Source organism: Apus apus, chromosome 4, assembly GCF_020740795.1.
Source record: "Apus apus isolate bApuApu2 chromosome 4, bApuApu2.pri.cur, whole genome shotgun sequence".
Classification (NCBI taxonomy): domain Eukaryota; kingdom Metazoa; phylum Chordata; class Aves; order Apodiformes; family Apodidae; genus Apus; species Apus apus.
This window is the reverse complement of record NC_067285.1, coordinates 19049161-19069458: the sequence shown is the minus strand read 5'-3', so window position 1 is coordinate 19069458 and position 20298 is coordinate 19049161. Positions and strand designations below refer to the sequence as shown.

Here is a 20298-nt window from a genome sequence, read left to right as displayed (position 1 = left end):
AAAAAACAATAACCTTGCAAAAAAGGACTTGAATGTTAGTAGTTACATTGCACATCAGGAAATGATGCTGGATTTAGTTAAGCCTGCAAGGAAAAATTAGAGCAGCAAAATGCTATCACCAACTTGGAGTTTGGCCAGGATATAAAGGGTAATGTTTTTGTGCCTTGAAAAAGTAGCAAAGAGCTTTCAGTGCCAATTCATGCTCTGAGGTCAAAGACAAATCTTCTGCTGACTTCTGTGGAAGAAGGTAGTACCATCCAAATAAGCAAACTGGCCTAAAATATTATCCCCATTCTAATTGTTGGCATTACACTCATTCATTACATGGACTGTCTCCAGTTAATAGATTTTCTCTGGAAGAATTTAATCTACTCATCTTGTATAGATATGAAAGGTACACTGAAATGAGGCTAATCCATCATTTTGCCCCAAACATGCACCTATTCATCACATTTCTTTAAAATTATTTTATTTCATTTTATTTGTGTATATTTTCTTTTATCATATGTGTAAGATTTCATCCAAACAGCAATTGAAATCTAGTGTCAATGAAAATAATTGAAATGCTTATAAAAGATAATTAACTACAGCCTTGCATCTGAATTTAAGACTTAATAACAATCATGCATTAGTAATTTCATATGTCAGGGTCACTTTAAAAGCAATTTGGATTGATTAGATTCAGCAATCCTATTCATTAAAATGTAAGGGAGAAACTTGTTTTTTGTTAACCTTCGTCTTTACTTTGCTGCTTTGTTGACTGTATAAAGACAACAAAAGAGCTAAAAACTATTACATTTGTAGGGAAACTGATTTTTGTTTATCAAACAGTCATGTGACTTAAATATTCTCAAGGGGAAAAGGGCATCTGAATTCCTAACTAAATGACAGCCCTTTTCATGGAAGCCTCTTAGAGAGACATTACTGGGGAGCTGATTCAGCTGTAGAAAGTTTCTGTAGCATGAAAGTCTTAATCCATTACTTGGATGGTGGTGAATGATGAAAAAGGGAAATCATAGGACACAGCAGTGAATAAGCTGGTAAGGAAGGGGAAATCAAGTTTAGGTTTTGAAAAGGTATGGTCAAGTTTGTTTCTCTTGTAAATTTAAAGGCATGAAGTTTTGCCCCATTTTGGTATCCTGAAGAACAACTGGAAATGAGAACTTCAGCAAAAAGTTTGGATATAAACACAAAACCAGTAACAACAAAGGATTAACCTTAGGTAGGACCCAAGCACTCTGTAAACTGGAAAGGCTTCTATCAAACCAGAAATGGCTTTCAATTTTTACTGTCTGGAAGCTGTTCTTGCAGAGGTCTTGTGAACATCCAGTTCTGCTTCATTACTCTATCTGTATATTGCAAAATACCTAGGTGGAACTTAACCAGATTTTAAATTGCTTGAGGGTGTAAACAGACACAGATTTTGCAAACAAAAGTTGTGTCTGAGAAAGTTGTATTGCCTATTTATGTTTTGGACCTAAGTGCTCATCACAGCCCCTCTACTAGTAATGACTGATTTTGACATCTGATTTTGAGAGAGTCCACACAAGTAGAGGTGCTCTGACAGATCTAAGAGACTACTAACCTCAGCCACTAACCTCACTAAGAGAATATGAATGTAGGCTAGTTCTGACAGGCAAGTGAAAGGGGTCTTGAAGTGGAACATCTTCCATTTGCACCACTATACAGCAAACTTTCTCTAGATGTAGTATTTTTCTTAGCCTTCAATTCTTTTCAGATGTTGTACTGTAATTTCTTACCTATGTCTACCAGTCCCCTTTAGGCCTCCGGTCCTGCCTGATAGTCTAAAAGCACCTCCTGTAAATAAATTACCAAAACCAAGGGGACCCAATCTGCCTGGTATATCCAAAGGCAAAACTTGCATCAGTAACAGCAAGATGAAGTGGGGGGAAAAGCCCCACTTTTTGGAAGAAGGGACTTAGCCAGAGGACCTCAGGTGCAATTCTCCAAGATATTCTGCAATCTGCTTTCAAATCTAAGCTGATTAAATGCCAGGAAAAATGGGAACATACAGTGACATTTTCCTAAGGTAGTGGAGGACTAACAGACTGATTTTAAGCCTGAAAAGGGGTCAATAACAGACAGATTAGCAAGATAGACTTGCTAAATCTTAAAGATCTTTTAGAATGAAAAGCAGCTAGAAAAAATGCATTTTTATTCAGCATCCTTTTACTTGACTTGAAGTGCTGGACAATGGGTTAATTAACATATCAAGTAATGTAATTTCTGAACACACCCAGGTGAGGACTTTGACCTGGTTAAGAGTACAACTACCCTATCTCATTGTTTTCTTCTGTGGTTCCACCCCTCGAAGACTAGTAACTTCCTGCAACACATTGATTTAAAGTGCATTAATGTGTCTTCAAGTATTTAAGAATAACCCAGTAATTAATTTGTAGCTTTACATCTTTATGACATGAAAGTTCAGAAATGTCATCAAAAAGGACTAAAAATTCATTAAGTCCAGAAGTAAAATAAAACATAAAAAATATATGGAGATTTTTACGAGGTGTTGTCTCCAAAATAACTAGAACCTAGGTAGTTAGGAAACATTGAAGAGGCACTGAACGATAGCACCAGGCTGTCTTGTCAATTAGACCTCTAAATCTGTTCGGTTTTGCATCTGATTCATAGCAATCCACAAAACGGTAAACTGGCTACAGAGGAAAGAAGATGATAATTTCAGTCTGTAATTGTGAGCTTTGGAAAGCCTCTGACTGCTTCTGTTGTGTTGGAGACAGTTCTGGTTTAATACTTCAGTTTATATTTTGTTTTTGAAGAACAGTTCTATTCCATGACACAATTTAAGCTTATAAAAATATAATATAGAAATAATTTACTAAGAAATGATGACTAAATATATTGATTTTGTAGGCACTATCTGTAACATTTAAAACTGAAAAATCAAGTAAATTCTGAAACAATAAATTCTTAAAATATATTAAAATGTAGTTAAAATTGACTTAAGGGAATGTTCTTGCTATCACCAAACTAATGACTGTTACTGATAATCTTAAGAGTAATAAAGAAAAAAACTAATGGAAATAAAAGTATTATAATATCTTAATAATAATTGTATTAATATTTTATAGAAACAAAAAAGGAAAGAATCTAGAGAGATTAGATGTCCTCACTGTGGACTTTAGATTTTTGTTAATGTTTAAATTCAACTCTGAGCTTGTTGCATATATAATGTATCCTAATGCCAATACTTTAGCGTTCTAATATTTTTAAAGTAAATTCTTGATATGTGCTATCAACCACGACACATGTTAATATATTTTTACCTGGAAATATGAGCATAATGACTGGATAAAAAAGCTGGATAATTAGTAATTACTTGCTCAAGTACAATCTATTATATTTCCATGTAACTTGTCCATAAAATGCCAATAAATTTTCACTACGTGAAAAGTTGGAAGAGACTGAAAAGAGTATATTTTTTGAAAGATCTAGTTTAAAATTAATTTAAATCATGCCCTGATTTATCCACATATATTCCTTATACAAATTTATACTTTGACTCATTGTCCAATTGTTATTCTGATGCTGCAGAGAATACAGTGTATTCCTCATGCCAGAGAGATGAATCCCATTAGGTATTAAATTCCACTCCCTGAAATATGGTCTGGAAATGTATGGGTTTATGATTTGAATAAATATTGAAATAATGTAAAAAAAAAATCTGTTCAAATAAAGTAGGCAGGCGGAGCCAAAGCTGTCAATACTGACAAGTCAACAAGGGAGTTTCCTGGATGCTAAACCATTAGTTTTCCTTACAAAGATTATGCAACAGAAATTAGCTGTAATGATAGCTGTAATGATACAATCTTCATTATATGATATTTTTTCACCTGCTAATGTAAAGTAATTTATTTTATTACCTTCCTAGAAAAATGCACTTTAATCAATAGGAGAATTAACCAGACTATTGCAAAGTATTCAGCACTCAAGGGTGCTGAAAAGAGACAAATTTATTTGTAGGAAATCGTAAACCTCTCATGGATTGGACCAGTTTGTATAAAGTCTCTTTTCTGAAGCAGAAAGTTGAAATCTCAGTCCTGAATGGTGTGGTTATGTGCCTCTTTGTAGTGAATTTCAGAAGCTGCATGGTAAAGCTGTTCAAAAATGTGACTTTATTAGAAAATCTATGGGAATTGTTCCTCGAGGACACAAAATGTTATTGATTCCAAAAGAAAATGTAGGAAGCCTCCACATCCTATCAGACTTATAGGGCCAAAGTCTGACTTCCCCTTTACTTCAAAGGGAACCTACCTGTGAATTTCAGAGGAAAATATTACACTGTCTGCAGTCAGTTTACAAATATTCCCTCAATAGAAATGTATAAAAGCTTCTCACTGGATAACTTTATTCAAATTAAAGTGCTGCTATGTTTGTTCTTGCTAAGCTTATATGCCCTATCACATCCACCCTAGCTGATGTCAAACCCAAAGGACCTCATAGAATATCTAGCTATAATAGAGAGCTACTGCCATTCTTTTAATTTTTTCATGCATCTTTTATTATAAGTTTGTTCTACAACATAGCTGACTAGTGACCAAGAACTGAATCTAGTACATCTAATACATAATCTACATTCTAGTATTTCGAAGATTAAAGCTTCAAAGACACGTTATCTTCTACTGCAGTGCCTGAAATAATAGGACAGAAGAGCTCAGGCACCATAGTAGCATTTATCTTTTATGGCTTATGTCCATTTTTTTAGGCATTATGTTTAGGAAGCATGTGTCAAAACTTCCATAAAGCAAGACTGCTTTCATTTTATAAACTGCAAACTGTCATGCAAGGACTTGCCTACAAACACAGCAGAGAGCAGCAGAGCAGAAATTCAGAAACCTGATTCTTAAATGAGAACCTGTAGTCCCAGGTTGCAATCACTAGAGACATGTCTTTCTGGTGTTTGGAGTTCAGTGCTGTCTTCTAAATAATAGTGCTCAGTAAAAATACATGAATAAATAACATACTTAAATATGCTTTCCAGAATCATATGACCTGTGTTATAAAAATGAAGACTTATCCCTGTGGTAAGAGCAGTAACAATTCCTTTATCTTCAATAGAAAATAAAAATAGGTTGAGGCATTCTGAATTTTTATCAGTGAAATTCTGTCACAGGTGAATGTTTTTAACTCCAGAAGGCAGCAGGGACTGAACGCTGATGCTTTGGACCGCAATCTGACCAACTCTACATTATAAATTTTAATACAAGCAAGCAGCCTTCTTGTCAGAGTTACCTTTTGACTTGAGAGAAACAAAATAAGCTTTACTGTAAAAAAAACCCAACAAAACAACAGGGTAAATATTAGATACTGCTGTGCAAAGCCAAGAGTTATGAGTACTTTAATACTTATTTAAGTGATATTGAGCCTAAGAAAAATACGTTGCCACCTACCTGCACAAGCTGGACAGATGCTGCATCCAGAATAGTCTGAAATCTTCTATATTTTTGCCTAATTCTAATTGTTTAGATCATCATAGTTGTAAATGTCAAATTAAACATAATCAGAACTTGCTTGGACTTCTGTTTTTTTTTTCTTTCTTTCTTTCTTTCTTTCTTTCTTTCTTTCTTTCTTTCTTTCTTTCTTTCTTTCTTTCTTTCTTTCTTTCTTTCTTTCTTTCTTTCTTTCTTTCTTTCTTTCTTTCTTTCTTTCTTTCTTTCTTTCTTTCTTTCTCTCTTTCTCTCTTTCTCTCTTTCTCTCTTTCTTTTCTTTCTTTCTCTCTCTCTCTCTTTCTCTCTCACTCTCTTTCTCTTTCTCTCTTACTCTCTCTCTTTCTTTTCTGTCGTCTCTCTTTCTGTCTTCCTTTCTCTCTTTCTACTGCTTTGTTTATATCTCGTAACTAAGCACTGTGTGGTCTGGCAAACGGCTAAGCAAGTAAACAGTAAGGTTCATTCTCTTGTTTGCAAGCCAAGCCTAGCAGCTCCTGGTTTGAAGCTAATGGCAACATCAGGTCTTCTGAAGCTGTTTACACTCCTTGCTTTTTTTTTTTTCTTTTTTTTTTAATTTTTGTTTGTTTGTTTGGTAGTTCACCCACCAGGTAATATGAGTCAGCTTTTAGGAAGGGGCTCAATATAAATCCCTGGGTCCATCGACATATAAGAACTCAATTGGATTACTTGACGCACACAGGAGCATTAGATCTAAAGCTCTGTAGACTGATGTCACTTTCAGCCCTCTGCCAATCCAGAGAGAAGCAGTACACCAAAGCAGAGATTCATAGTCTAAGGTGGTGAGTGTGTCTTTTGTGAACAGTAAAATCCTTCAGATTTAATAAACAATGCAGATAAAATTTTGATGGGTCTTAAAAAAAAACAAAACAAAACAGCAACAACAACAGAAACAAAACGACAGCAGGTAACTTTGTTGTTTTTTGTTTTTGGTTTTTTTTTAACTGCTCAATCTGAAAAATTCTGGTTAATTATTTCAGGGTGCAGCTGTACTCAATGCAGAGCAAAAGAAGCTCATGGGATGCTGCAGGGTAACTCTGAGCTGGGCATAAGAAAATTAAGAAAAAAAAACACCTTAGCAAAACAAAATAAAGTTCTTGTCTGCTTTCTATCTTGTCCTTCCTTGAACTCACTAAGACTGTCTCTGCTTCTGATTCTTGTCCTCCATAAGTGCTCTCTCTTCTGGGAAGTAGTTGAAGGATCCTTCCCTTTCTACCTCCAGCTTTGTATAAGCATTTCACAAAGCTGCATTTGTTTACACTTTCTCCATATACTTTGCTCCTGAGCAATGTGATTTGCAAACGCAATTTCAGCTACAATCTATGCCAATGGCTCACAGATGTCTCTGCTGTAGATTTGCATCTTTTGGTTCAAGTGAAAACTCTGGATTTTCTGTTTACCTGACTTTATGCAACTAGTCATTTAAGTTCAACACAGAAAAAAACACAACAAAACAAAACAACAAAAAACCCAAACAAACCAATCCTCTTATTTCCATATTTCTCACTCGCTTTTTCTTTCTTAGTCACTGTGAATGATGCCACTGTTATCCTTAGCCCATACTCTGGGATTCACATTCAGTTTTATCTTCTTCCTAGACCAATCCTTCCACCGTATCTGGATCTTACATGTTCTTTTGAATAAAATTTACAAGCTATGATCTTCTTTATATATCTTTAAACAAAATTTATGCAAGCTTTTGCCATCTCAATTGCTGCAGATCCCTTTGTCCTGACATTGACAAATACAATACTGCTTTTTCCAAAATGTCACTGAAAACATCCATTTTGCTGTATTCTCACACTGGGCACATCACCCATCTTTTTCTATCTCTTCACAGGTCCCTTTTCTTTATAGCAGAAATATAAATATATTTTTTTCTAAATTTGGTCTTGGTCCAGAAGTCATAAATCTGACCAAAACAGTCTGCCAGGAATGCAGGCAGGAATAAAACTAGGTAGAAAAGTCTCACATTTGAAATGTTTCAAACAGAACATTTTGGAATCAGCAAAACAACAATTACTGCTAAATCTTAGCAACTGTGCAGTAAGGATTATTTGTTGACCCTTTTGCTGTGATCACTGGGACTGATATTGCCCTTCATTTTTTTGGATTAATGAATCCAAAGCAGCAAATGGATCAGCAAAAGGCTGTTGATAAAAAGAAACTGAGACCATTGATGCATGTTGGAATTTATTCACCCTTATTGTCCAGTACAGTCATGCTTGCAGAAGAAAAGCTACACAGAAGTTTGTGGCTGTTCCTTCCCTGGATAATAACTGGGGAGGAGCCATGAAGTTATTTATAGTGAAGCATTTGTAGCTACCAGATTTAAGTAGATGAGTGTATAATGCTGTTTGTGGAGTTAACAGGCTGTGCGGCTTCTTGAATCTTTTTGCTAGAAGTAATGTCTTATGTGAATATGCTCCTGTTGAATCAGGTAGAAATGTTGATTTGATTAACTAATGAAAGTTCCTAAATACTTTGTACTCTATTGGTTTAAGAAAAGACTCAGTCATTCTTCTAAGGAAAGCATGGGCCTGATACAAACTCGAAGTAGTTCTGCTGGTGTAAGCAACAGTTGCAGACCTGTGAAATCAAATTCTCACCCATGGTTCCTTCTCTGTTTTAAATAGTTATTAAACCAGCCATTTTAGAAAGTTAATCACATATTAGTCTGAACCAAAGTGATACTTCAGGCTTAAAAACTCAAAACAGACAGTATGAGATTTTCACTTGCGTTCATTCAATTAACATATTGAATCCTTTACTCAATACAGATGACATGAATATAATCGTGGCAAAGTTTACGTAACTAGATCACTATGAAAGAAGGTTAATAAGATGAAAGACCTTTTATCCCAGGGAAGGAACTGCTGTATGGAGGCTTAGCATCTTCCTTATGTTCCATCCAGCTTCTGAGAGCTGGCAAGGGTTAGAATCCAATTATTCTCTGACATTAATGCCTTTTCATCCCACAGAAGCTGAAGTGTGGGAAGCTCTTAAAGTTTACATAAAGGTGAGGATTATTATTTACTTCTCAGATGAAGGTACATGCAGGTTGTCAAAACTACAACCACAGGTCAGGCATGGGGTTTCTATTAAACAGAGAAGAGTGCAGTGCTTGTGTTAAGTTTTAACTGTTTTTAGTTCAGAGTCCCCTGGATTGGATAATAAACTCCTTGAGCTGACAGAACTAAATGGAGATCACTTGAGTTTTTAGAAAAATCAGGGCATCTACCTTTTTCTTTTCAGTCTGCTCAAGTCATTGAACAGGACCTCACCACTTCTGATACAGAACTTCCATGCAGCATCCCTATGCTCAGTATACATATAAATTAATGATTTGTTTCCATGCGGTTTCTAAGCAGATTAGAATTTTTCCAGTCATCTATATTTAGCTTAGCAAAGTAATACAGGGATGCTCTTGTCTTTGGTCTTTGGAAACCGTTTCAGATTTGTAAAATCAAATTCTCACCCATGCTCCCATCTCTGTTCTAAATAGTTATTGAAAAGAGTCATCTTCATGAGAACTAGGTCTGATTTGTGTAACTGATCTCAGCTATGGAGAAAAAGACAAATATGTAAGCAAGACGCAAAGAAAGGATATATGGGAAATTAATTTCAAATTATAGCAGAACAAACATATCTGATGAGCCTATTTCCCTCTAACAAATAATTTCTAAGTTAATTTAAAAACCTCTAACTACTAAACTGAGAGTGGAGATGGTTTTGAGTTGGTCTTTTAGTTTGTGTTTGAAGGGGACAAGAAGGCAGGCTAACTCTTACCCACCACCAGTGACTAACTGGTTCTCCTTAAAAACAATAGTTGGCAAAGGCACATCAAATCCTTGGGGTTTCTAAATCCTTAGAAATTTCTATGAATGGATGATACCAAATTAAAATGTCACTTTTCATACAATGTGTTTAATTTGCTTTTGCTTCTTTCATTACTTTGGAGATGGGATGTGAGCCAATAAAATGTAATTGGACAAGTAGCTCTTGTTTGTGATACCTGGTTGCAGCTCTGCTGATTCCTTCAGTAATGCAATGAAAGGCAGTATCCCTATGATACATACTCCCATGCATCTTTCTAGGGTACAAGAAGAGGGAGTGTGAAGCAAGTAATTAATGTTATAAAGTGCAAACTGACAATGTTTAATGGCCAAATGCTCATAGAATGTAAAGTGGTCACTCTTGAAGAACTCTTTAGATTCAGGCCATCAACCTGAAGAAAGAATCTTTAAAGTTTTCTGGAATATGATGATGGAATTTTATTTTAAATGCAGTAATTTTCTAGCTCTTTTCAGACATAATGTATGACACTATCTAAAATGGGAGAGGAGTTAGCATTTAGAGGTTGAAATTAAATGACTTTGGCAATGATTGTTGTACTCCTGATCAGTATTTTTTTTTTAACCAAAAAGATGAATTGAGCAAATTCAGGCCTGAAGAATGTTGAATGCTGGTTGGTAAGAACCTAACTGAAAGTTTGCCTTCAGTATCCCTCGAGTTCAGTCCTAGAGTTGTCAGTGGTGGTATTCAGTGTAAGGACCCTAAACTTTTGTTAACTTTGAATGGTCCTGTGCAGCAGAAACCACGTGCAGAAGACAGTACAAGGGATTTTCCAGCTATGATCACCCTATAATGACAAGGGAGAAACAGCTGATATAAAAGTCACTATGGCGTTGTTCTGAATCCTAGAAATGCCTTTTGCTTTGGAGTTATTGCTAGAAAGCCAAATGCAAAGTCTTCATTGATAAGGGTGCAGGAAGGGAGATCAGGCATGCAATTTAGAAAGACAGGAGTGGGATACAGCTATAAATTAGAAGTATGTTTGGCAGATCACTGAACTAAACCCCACAGCTGAAAAGCTGCATGTGTTTATAATCAATCTTTCCACTGTAAAGAAACCACAACTTGGTTGTGACTTAGGTAGAACATAGTGCCACAACCCAGCCCAGTGAAGCAACTGTCTAATGTCCTCAGATAATGCCAGACTCTTAAGAACATTTTGTAAATTTGCCCATGAAAAATTTCAATTGATTAGTCTATAAATGAACACCCTGTGCTGTGTTAATATCAGTATATATGATGCATGTGACACCATAAACACTGTTGTCCAATAGTTAAACTACACTTCTTTCCACAATTTCCAATTGGCTGAGTATGTTTAATGATTGTACATAATTTGCTGCCCAATTACTTGGTATACCTACTGATAAAAATGAGCTGTATATAGAATTAAGGCAGCTCAGAAAGAACTTTGCAGGATCTGAAAAGAAGGGGTTAATAGTATTAATGGCATTTCAGAGAACACAGTTTCTTGACTAGACATACAGAATTTTTTTTACTGAACTTCAATATCCCTTATTCATGAACACGGCCTTATTGTCATGTTCACACTTAAAACCTGTCGCATGGTGCCCCACGGTGGTTGCTTTCCTCCTGCTACAGTTGCTCAAGCCAGCAAGTGCTCAATTCATTTTGGTTACCACTGAAAAAAATATTTACCCCAGTTCATGATTGTTTGCTAATAGTCTGAATTCGAGTGTAAAACAACATTTGGCTACTACTGTTCCTAGTTCCATTCAAAGAGGTAATTCTGGTCCCTCCAGCTAGTTACTTGATTTCATACTGCTTTTCAAGACATAATAGAATTTAAAACTCTAGTTGTTACAATGTTTATTTCATTAGGTTCTCTTTTATCTGTTTAATTATTAAAATGAAATATTTTAACATCAGCTGTTCTTATCAACAATTAGAATGTGTGATTCTTGGTTCGTTCTTCTTAGTACACTTTTTAGGCTATAGTATGTAAATTGGTTTGGATTTCGATTATAAGCAGTTTCTAGCAAATTTATGTTTCACTTTCTTATCTGGAATGCAGCTTCTGTAGCACAAGCAAGGGTAAAAATATGTTTAAGAAAATATATTATTACCAAACTGCTTTGTTTTTTTCACATAAACATTTGTATTACTTCTGGAATTTTCTAAAATGCTTCAAAGTCTGGGTTTTCTTTTGACATATATCTCCCATCACAAACACTATTTATCAAATTGTTTTCATAAAAAGACATGGATGTCGATCCTGGCTGTGACTTATCAAGCCTTTAGCATGGAAAAACTGGGGCCCCTGAGTACCCACAATTCCTGTTGATCTCTTCTTGATGAAATAATTAGTGAGAGGGTGTGTTCTTTTGGTTAATTTCCAGAAGGTGACTTTTACTGCTGCAAGGTACCTAGGTGCCTGTGATGATGATATATAAACATCTAAAATAAATAAATGATAGAATTACAGTGGCTGCATGTTTGCACAGGTGGCTCAGTGTGAGAAGTCCCATGAAATTCAGGTTTTGGCAATACAATCTATTGAAAATTGCTTCAGAAAAGTAAGGTTAGATGATCCATACTTGTGAAGAAATATTTTTAAATACATAACTAAAAAGATTTTTGAAAAATCAGTACACACAGTTCTATATTTGAGTAAATGTCCATAACTTGTAGTTACAACGCGTGCCTAGAGGATCTTACTTCTGTTTTCAGCTTGTCTAAAAATGACTGTAGGCATAATCAGATACTTACTTGAAAAACATTTATTGTGGTTTAAGCAGTTACCACCTTGTATTTGTTCACTAAAATCCAACTCAGCTGAAACACAGTTACTATGTGTATTACCCTAATCCATCTTGGTGCAAAAATAAGTAATTTTTCCTTACTATGGAAGTTTTGTGGGCAAAAAATACTACTCCGTATATATTTGGGCCTGTTATTTCATGTTATAGTTTTTGATATTTTGATTTTTCTATGTCAAAATTTGGCTCAGATACTTGACTCCAAAGATTTCAGCCCGAAGTATTTGCTTTTCAGTTTGTATACAAAAAATGTTTAAACCATATTTACTACCAAGAATGTGGTAACTGATAAGAACTTAGTGAAAATATTGAAAATTTACAAAACTAAATTTTTAATGTAAATTCATGGCTGCTGAATCTTGGATACCAATGCTTGGGAGTGAGAAAGCTTGGAGTACTTGGACATAATTCAGATTTTACTCACATGGTATAATAAAAATATTTATTTAAAACTCAACAACTGCTTTTTTTAATGCAGCAGCCCAAATCCAAGACTAATGCTACATGGACTCTGAAACCAAGGAGATAAGAGATTGATTAACAATTACACATAAGCAGAGGATGTTTTTAATGCTCTAGATTTTTCATTAAGTTAATTTTGGAGCTTCTGTCATTAAATAAAACTGCTCATCAGATTTTCCTTACATCTAAAATATTGTGTTTATTTTGGAAAGGAAAATTCAGGTTCTGAGGCGAGCAATTTGCATTATTTTGCCAAACAGACACCAGCTTTCAGACCTTCTAGTGGGACACCATGCACCTTTATTGTCAAATATGTTGCTGAAAATCCTGTCAAGTTTTGTAGTTCTTTGGCTTCAGCAGGGCCAGTCTCAGAGCCCTTGTTGCAAAGACCTTGGCTCCTGCCAGGTAGCCAGGCTTCCTTGTGTAGTCTTCTCTCTTTGTATTATTCTGCAAAATGATTTTTCCTCTTCTGCTTCTGATCCTCTATGAACAAATACAAATCTCCTGCATGCTTGCCTGTATGTTCTGTGGTAACACATCTATAGTTTTGCTCTCTGCTGTATCCTTCTAATCTGTTAAGAGGTACAGAGAAAAATGCTGGTTTTGTTGAAGTCCATTGCAAAATACCTCTTTGCTTTCATGGATATCAGGACTTCAGTTTTGTATTTACTTGGATATCAGCCAGAAAAATCCAAAAACCAGTTTCTACCCAGGCAATATATGAGTATAGCCATTATGGTTGTAAGAAAATACTTCAGCAAAGCAGTTTTGAAAACTATGCTATATTGATGCTCAGTTACATTGTCCAACTTTCATTTTCTTACACAGGGATAAGGTTGTGAGGACTAGTTTTAAAAAGACACTTAGAAATACATGTCTATTTAAAAGTGTCAACTTTGTAAACTATAAAATCTTAATGAGAACTTGATTGTGCCCTGAAAAAGAAATATGACAAATCTGGATCCTAAGCAAAATATAATTTTATACTTTAAAGGGACTCTTGTCCTTACTTGCTTGCAGATCTCAATGCAGTCTTACTTCAAATGGGATGACCAGGAACAACAACTTCCAGAAAGTTTAGGAGTAACATCAGTGATCTGTAAGGCCATGGGTGTTGTTGAAAATAACTTAAGTGGCTAAACGTGGTGTCACCCCACCTGTTTCTTGTTGTGCAGAGGAGACTGGAAGCTAACACTGGTGCTCTATTTGCCAATAGAAAGAAAACATCTGAAGGCAGCAGGACCTGCATTAGCTGAAATAAGCAAGGCTAGGTTTAATATACTGGTGAAGATTAATATGTCTGACCCAGATTAAATTTTGCCTGCTGTTTATTTTGGGAATTCATATTTCCCCTTTTGCCTGCTGACCTTTGTTTTTGGCATACAGAAAAATGGAAGGGAATGCAATGTCTGGTTGTGATCTAATGGAGTTAAACAAGGAAAACCCTCAAATCTAAGAACTGGCTAATTCAGTTCTGGGACTGTCCCTCAGAAATTGATCAGAGGTGAGGTGGGAGTTGTGTCTTAGAACTACACTTAAAGCCTAGTGGGATCTAAAGAGGACTGGGAATGGAATCTTAGCAATAGTTTTGTTTTTTTCCTCTAGATGTAAAGGAAACATAACTGCAGGGATATGTAAAAGAACCATGTCTAACACATGGAGTGAAAATGGGCTTGCTTAAATTAAATGAGAATTTTAAAGGCTGAGAGTGCAGAGATCTCATTGAAATGAGCATATGAGTAGTATTAATACAGTTTTATGGAACTTAAGATTTTAACACCAAGAAAGTGGCAAAACTGGAATATTCTGAAGCATCACCTTTACTATGTAAAAATCCACACTTATTACAGGTGGATGAAAGCTGCTGGCAGCAACAATCTCACTGTAATCTTTGATGTTTTTACAAATGTGGCATAGGCCACTCAAATGTTTGACAATTAACTAAATGTGAAATGTCCATTTTTACAGAGCCTTGTGGCTAACTGGCAGATTTTATAGGCATTTTTAATACTGCTCATAAGGCCTTATTTGTACTACAGAGTAAAAATATGGAAAGGCTTGCTTCAACCGTATTGACATGGCTTCAAGGCACTGAGGGGCCTCCTGTCATCACCTCCAGGGGAATAAAAAAAAAGATAACGATATACCAAACAAATACTGAAAAAGCCAAGGAGAAAGTACTCATGTCAGGTGCCAAGAGCTAATGGTAATGAATAACTCAAAATCTCACAAAGAGGCACTGAAGATGTAGAGGAAAAACAGTGCCAGTACAGACACAGAACAAGAAAACGTTACAACACTCCAGACACCCAGTAACAAGATAAAGCCCTGCCATGCCAGGTATACAATGGGAAGTCTGAAGTTGCCAAGGCCATGAAAGCTGTGTAGGAGCAGTGGAAAAACTGCTGCCAGAGCGCCATGGTTGGGTGCCAAAGCACTGGCGGAGAGCATGAAGGCGAAGACCTGACAAATGCGATTTTTTAATGAAAAGCCCCAGCAGGAAGGGAGGCCTGGCTAAGGGGCATAATTCAGGAAACGAACTGCTTCAGGAGAGTGTGCGGCGGAGCCAGAGCAATGCTGATGCCAAGCAGGGATGCACGGGCCCGCGGGCAGCCAAGGCGCCGCAGCCTGGGCAGGGACCAGGTTGGGGCCGGGAGGGACCACGGCTGCAGCGCCGCTGCCCTCGACCGAGGGACGCTCCGCGGCTAAAGGCAGCGCTGGCGCGGAGCCGCGGGCGCGCAGCCTCCCCCGGGCCCGGGGCGGGGCGAGCGGAGGGGCGGGCAGCCGCATCGCGGCGGGCGGGCGGGCGGAGCGCGGTGCGTGTGCGCGGCCCGGCCCTGGCTCATTACTCAGCGGCCGAGGCAGGAGGCGGCGGCAGCGGGAGGCGGTGAGCGCGGCGGCGGGGGTCGCGGCCCCGCTGGAGCGGCGCTCTGCGGTGGGGGAGCGGGGACGCAGCGGGGGGGATCCCGTAAGGCACGGTGCGGTGCGGTGCTGTACGCGGCCTCGGGGGCCGAGCTCGGGCCTTGCCGCTTTGTTTACGTTTTGGCGGAGCAGCGGTGGGGGAGAGGGCCGGGGCTGCCCGTGCCCTTGTCCGAAGGCGGGTGGCGGCGCTGGGCTCTCCGACCCGGTGGCCTTCCGTGTCTGCTCGGGGCTGGGGGGGCTGGAGGTGTCTTGGTGGATAATGGCGGGGGCCTCTTTGTTGGTGTGGCAGGAGGGGCAGGAGGCTCGGTGCGGGGCTCCTCCTCCCGGGAGCATCCAGGCAGACCGGGCTGGCGTCTGCTTCCAGACCGGGGTCCCGCTTGGCCTTCGAGGAAGGAAGGGTCTGCGGTCCAGGAGGTGGGAATGCGAGTGAGAGAGCGAGCCACCTCTGTGGTCAGTTTCCATGACCTTGCTCTTAAAAATGCCTCTTACGGCAAAAAATACTTATCTGGGGTTATAACCGGCCTGGATATAGGGGCATGGGGGAGTCCAGCAGTGTCTTTGATTCTTTTGCCTTTTAAATTGTATATTTCTTGTTAAAGGAGCCAGCTGTCTCTGCATAATTTCTTTTGCTCTTTGATTTTTCTGTGTCATTAACAGCATCCACTTTTTATGCGAGAGCCCGTTTCTTTACGCCTTTGTGTTTGAAGTGGTTCTGGAACCATCAGTGAAGTTTGATCTGAGCACTGCTAAATAGCAGGCAAATACAAAACCCACTTGGATTATTTATTCCTCATTCCCGCCCCCTCCCCCCCCCTCCCGGCTCCACGAATGTTTTTGAGTGTATGGCATGTTTTTGAATTCCAGTGTTGTACAGAACAGGCTCGCTGAAGCCTTTCAGACGATCGAAAAATCCTACCTACATGCTTTGTAGGATGTTATACTTGTTTGGGGAAGGAAAGTATTATTTGCCCGAGGGCATGTGCATGTGGAATCGAGCAAGCTTACTAGTTGCAGCTGGGTTTTGCTTACAGGTGTGGAGACTTAACCAATGATGGTCTCACAGCTCACCTGGGACTTTTTGTTGTCTCCTCTAGAGAAGCTAACAAATGCGCTTGTAGGGCAGTATAGTATATAACATGCAGTTTTATATATTTGCAGGTATATCGATGTATTAAATAACTTGGAAATGGTTTAAACTGTGATAGGAAGAGAAACTGGGCCAAATCTAGTTAAAGATACTGTCAGAGTGGGCACTGACTTGAGCATTCCTTCTGTATAATGAAGGAAAACTCTTAATTCTTCTAACAGTAGTTTAGAAAGATAAGTTGAATTTCAAGTAGTCCCCCGGTTTGATCTCAGTCTGTGGGGGAGCCATCTTGTCTTTTTTGCCCACTTGATTAAAAAATGTGTAGTGTAGACTAGTTTGATAGTAGGTTGCAGGTGTAGAGTTCTGCAGAGCATGTAGTACAGGGACAGGACAAATTCCAAGGCTGCCTCTCAGATACTTACAGTTTTCAGGGCCAGTGGTGCAGAAGTATGAAAGGAGAAGGGAGAGAGAAGCATCTGCTGAATGAGACTTACCCAGAGTTGTGGAGGGTGTATGAAATTGTTGTGTTATCACTCTGAAAAAGGAATTTTAACAGTGGCTTCCAGTGTAGAAGTTCCCAAGCTTTTTGGACTGTGGGCTTTTGTATAATCGTTCAGAGTAATCTTGTGGGCTACCATATACTTCATGAAAACTTCTAGGTCAGAAGCATTAATAAGATGCTCTGCTATGGTTCTGAGTCCTCTAGTTTTGGACTGCTTGTTCTAGACAGAAGTAGAGTTGCCTATTTTGTGTGATTTTTGTTTTAACTTTTAACTTGGCTCTGTAGGCACCAAAGCTTTGCTGGTCTTACAAGAGTGCAGGTATTGAGGTCCTTTGCAAAGACTAGGTAAAGTTGTTATATTGGTGAATTGTTATGCAAATACTAGGCAGTATACAAGTGTTTGGAGATTTTCACAACTGAATATATTTTCTGCCTGATACTTACATGCAATGAATCAATGTGTTTATTTCATGGTTGGTTGTTTATTTTTCTAAACCATGAGCAGTAATGTTTGAGATTAAATTGCTACTTAGTTATTTTTTCACAGTAACTATGTTTTTTGTTTCTTTTCATTCTTTCTTAACTGCCTTAACTGTTTGAATGTTTTTTGTTTATAAGATTCATTCAAAGTATATGCTTCTGAGGATTGATCCAGTATTCTGGGCAAAGACAAATGTCCTTTTTGGTAGTCTGCTGGGAAGTATGGTGTGTTATTTCTTGAACTTCATTTCCCATGTTACCCCTGCTTGGAAAAAAGTGCTATGTGGCTATATGGTTTTATTAGATCTTCTTGAATATGAATAATGTTCATTGCTGTATCACTGTCAAAATTAGACTAATCTGGTTTTGATCCTAGGTTTTTTTATAAATGCTGAATGCGTTTTATTCCTGTAAATGTTACCTTATAAAAAACAGTCCTTAATTCAAAACCTGCAGAAACAGGATTCTGTTTATGTTACAGAAATATGTCTTGGCTTTTGAAAGCTCTTTAAAAATCCAGTTAAGACTGATATATTTTGCTTGCTGTGAAATATACTACAGTTGGGACATAGATTCTAAAAAACAATTTTTAATTTGATTTAATAATCTGAACATCTAGTTCTGAAATCTTTCAAGATTGTTTAAATGGAGATGGAAATTCACCTTTAAATTTAATAAAAGCCCTTTCTGGCTATTCTCATGTAAAGACAAGCTACATTTAAAGAGGCATGCATTGCTCCACTGCAAGGTATATTTGTATGAAAATACAGCAGTAGTCACTTCTGCATACATTCTGATTAACAGGGATGTGTCAGTGAAAGTTAACTTTATCAACAAAGTCCCTGACTTTTCAGAGCAATTATTGTTTGTTCTATAACATCACACCATAGTTTCATGTTCAGTGGCTACCTTGCTTAAGTAGTCTCTTACCTGCTGTTCCTTCTTGACAGCTGCTGTGTGACAAAACAGATCAAGGAGCTAACTGATCCAGCTGAAAAAAATCTTGGGCTAATTTTCAGCTTGATTAATTCCCTTATGTGTCTGAACAAACATCCATGCTATTGCAAGGTTGGAAGACTTGTTAATGCCTGTAAGTATCTAAAGGGTGGGTGCAAGGAGGATGGAGCCAGACTCTTTTCAGTAGTTCCCAGTGACAGGATGAGGGGCAGTGGGAACAAGCTGGAACATAGGAAGTTCCATTTAAATATGTGAAAAAAAACTTATTTACTGTGAGGGTGAGAAAGCACTGGGACAGGCTGCCCAGGGAGGTTATGGAGTCCCCTTTTCTGGAGATACTAAAAACCCACCTGGATGCAATCCTGAGTAGGCATTTCTGCTTTAGCAGGTGAATTGGATAATCTCTAGAGGTCCCTTCCAACTCCAAATCCTGTGTTTCTGTGAAGGCAAGGAAGGTGCTTAGGTGGGGATTGCATATCAGTCATGTATATGCACAAAGGTATTCACAGATCAAGTAGTGGTTGCTGGAAGACTAAAGTCATGAAGTGCTTGTTTAAAGATCTGTTTGCAGACTTGGTCTTCTGTGGCTGCTACTTAAAAGTGTTCCAAACAAGATGTTTATTTTGGTTTCTTCAATGCACTGTAGAGCCCAAAGTGAATTTGGGATGAGTAGCTATTTGAGAATGAATGTTGATCTAGAAGTAATGTGCTTCTGTGGATGAACATCCTTTTTCAAACCTACCTGTATTAATAGGTTCAAAGTGTTTGTGCAGTATCAATAGGGGCCCTTAAATAAAGCAATCTGGAAACTTTTGGACTGAGGCAGAACAGTGAGGCAGAATAATAGAATAGTTTGGATTGGAAGGGACCTTAAAGGTGATCTAGTTCCACCCTGCTGCATGGGCAGCGACACCGCACACTAGATCAGGTTGCTCAGAACCCTTTCCATCCTTGAGAACTTCCAGGGATGGGGCATATATCCACAGCTTCCTTGGGAAACCTGTGCCAGTGTCCTCATAGTGAAGAATTTCTTCCTAATGTCTAACCTAAATCTACCCTCTTACAATTCAAAGCCATTACTCCTTTTGCTATCGCTACATGCCTGTGTAAAAAGTCCTTTCCCACCTTTCTTGTAAGCCCCTTTCAGATACTGGAAGGCCTTGCGATGCTGATAACTATTTGTTTCCTGCTTTTAAAAAAAAATTCTGTTTGTGAAGAAGAAAATGTTAACTATTTTAGGACTGTATTTTACATGTCATAATGCAAACACTCATATGTCTTTTGTGGCACTTAGCCTGAAAGATAAATGCTACATAGTTTTATTCTGTGTGGTAGGGCATTTAATTCAATGTTCAAAACTCCCCTTATATACCTTTTCTCACGTTATTATATCTGAATGATACATGAAATCTTCAGGAAAAAAAGCTTGAAATACCTTATTCTCTGTCTCAGCTCTTATTCAAAACTGCAGATGTAGGTCACAGAGTGGTTTCCTGAGTTATTTGTATTTACCAAATACTTAGTGCAATTTTATCAGTACTGTTCATTTGTATGGGTTTGTTCTGTGGCAAAACTGTAGTTGTCTTAGTGAATAGTGATATCTTTAAGAAATGTGCTGTCTTACAATAACTTGAATATGATGCTGAGATTCACGATGACTTGATGATGGCTGGAATACATTGTCAATACATTGACTTGAAATTTATGGGAAGTAAATAGCAGTAAGTCTAGCTATATGTGATATAACCTTTAATTAAAGGGAATTAA

At 37.9% G+C, this 20298-nt stretch overlaps 2 protein-coding genes across 7 annotated transcripts in view; one reads left to right on the top strand and one right to left on the bottom strand.

The window, feature by feature from the left end:
- FRMPD2 (FERM and PDZ domain containing 2) overlaps positions 1–15003 on the bottom strand; it is a 65810-nt gene extending 50807 nt beyond the window's left edge. Inside the window, exons 1-2 of the mRNA XM_051616861.1 lie at positions 14950–15003; positions 5433–5478 (exon numbers count right to left, since the gene is read on the bottom strand). Of these exons, the coding sequence (XP_051472821.1) occupies positions 5433–5478; positions 14950–15003 (100 nt within the window). The remainder of the gene's footprint in view (positions 1–5432; positions 5479–14949) is intronic.
- The window catches only part of MAPK8 (mitogen-activated protein kinase 8), a 130870-nt gene that overhangs the window by 70899 nt on the left and 39673 nt on the right, over positions 1–20298 (top strand). For 3 of the 6 annotated variants that reach the window (XM_051616685.1, XM_051616684.1, XM_051616691.1), the window contains exons 1-2: positions 15416–15470; positions 18525–18664. The exons of 1 other annotated variant lie outside the window; for it this stretch is intronic. The gene's annotated coding sequence lies outside the window, so the exon portion shown is untranslated. Of the gene's footprint in view, positions 1–15380; positions 15471–15932; positions 15956–18524; positions 18665–20298 lie in introns of those variants that run through there. 2 more of the 6 variants (XM_051616686.1, XM_051616688.1) reach the window with 2 other exon arrangements.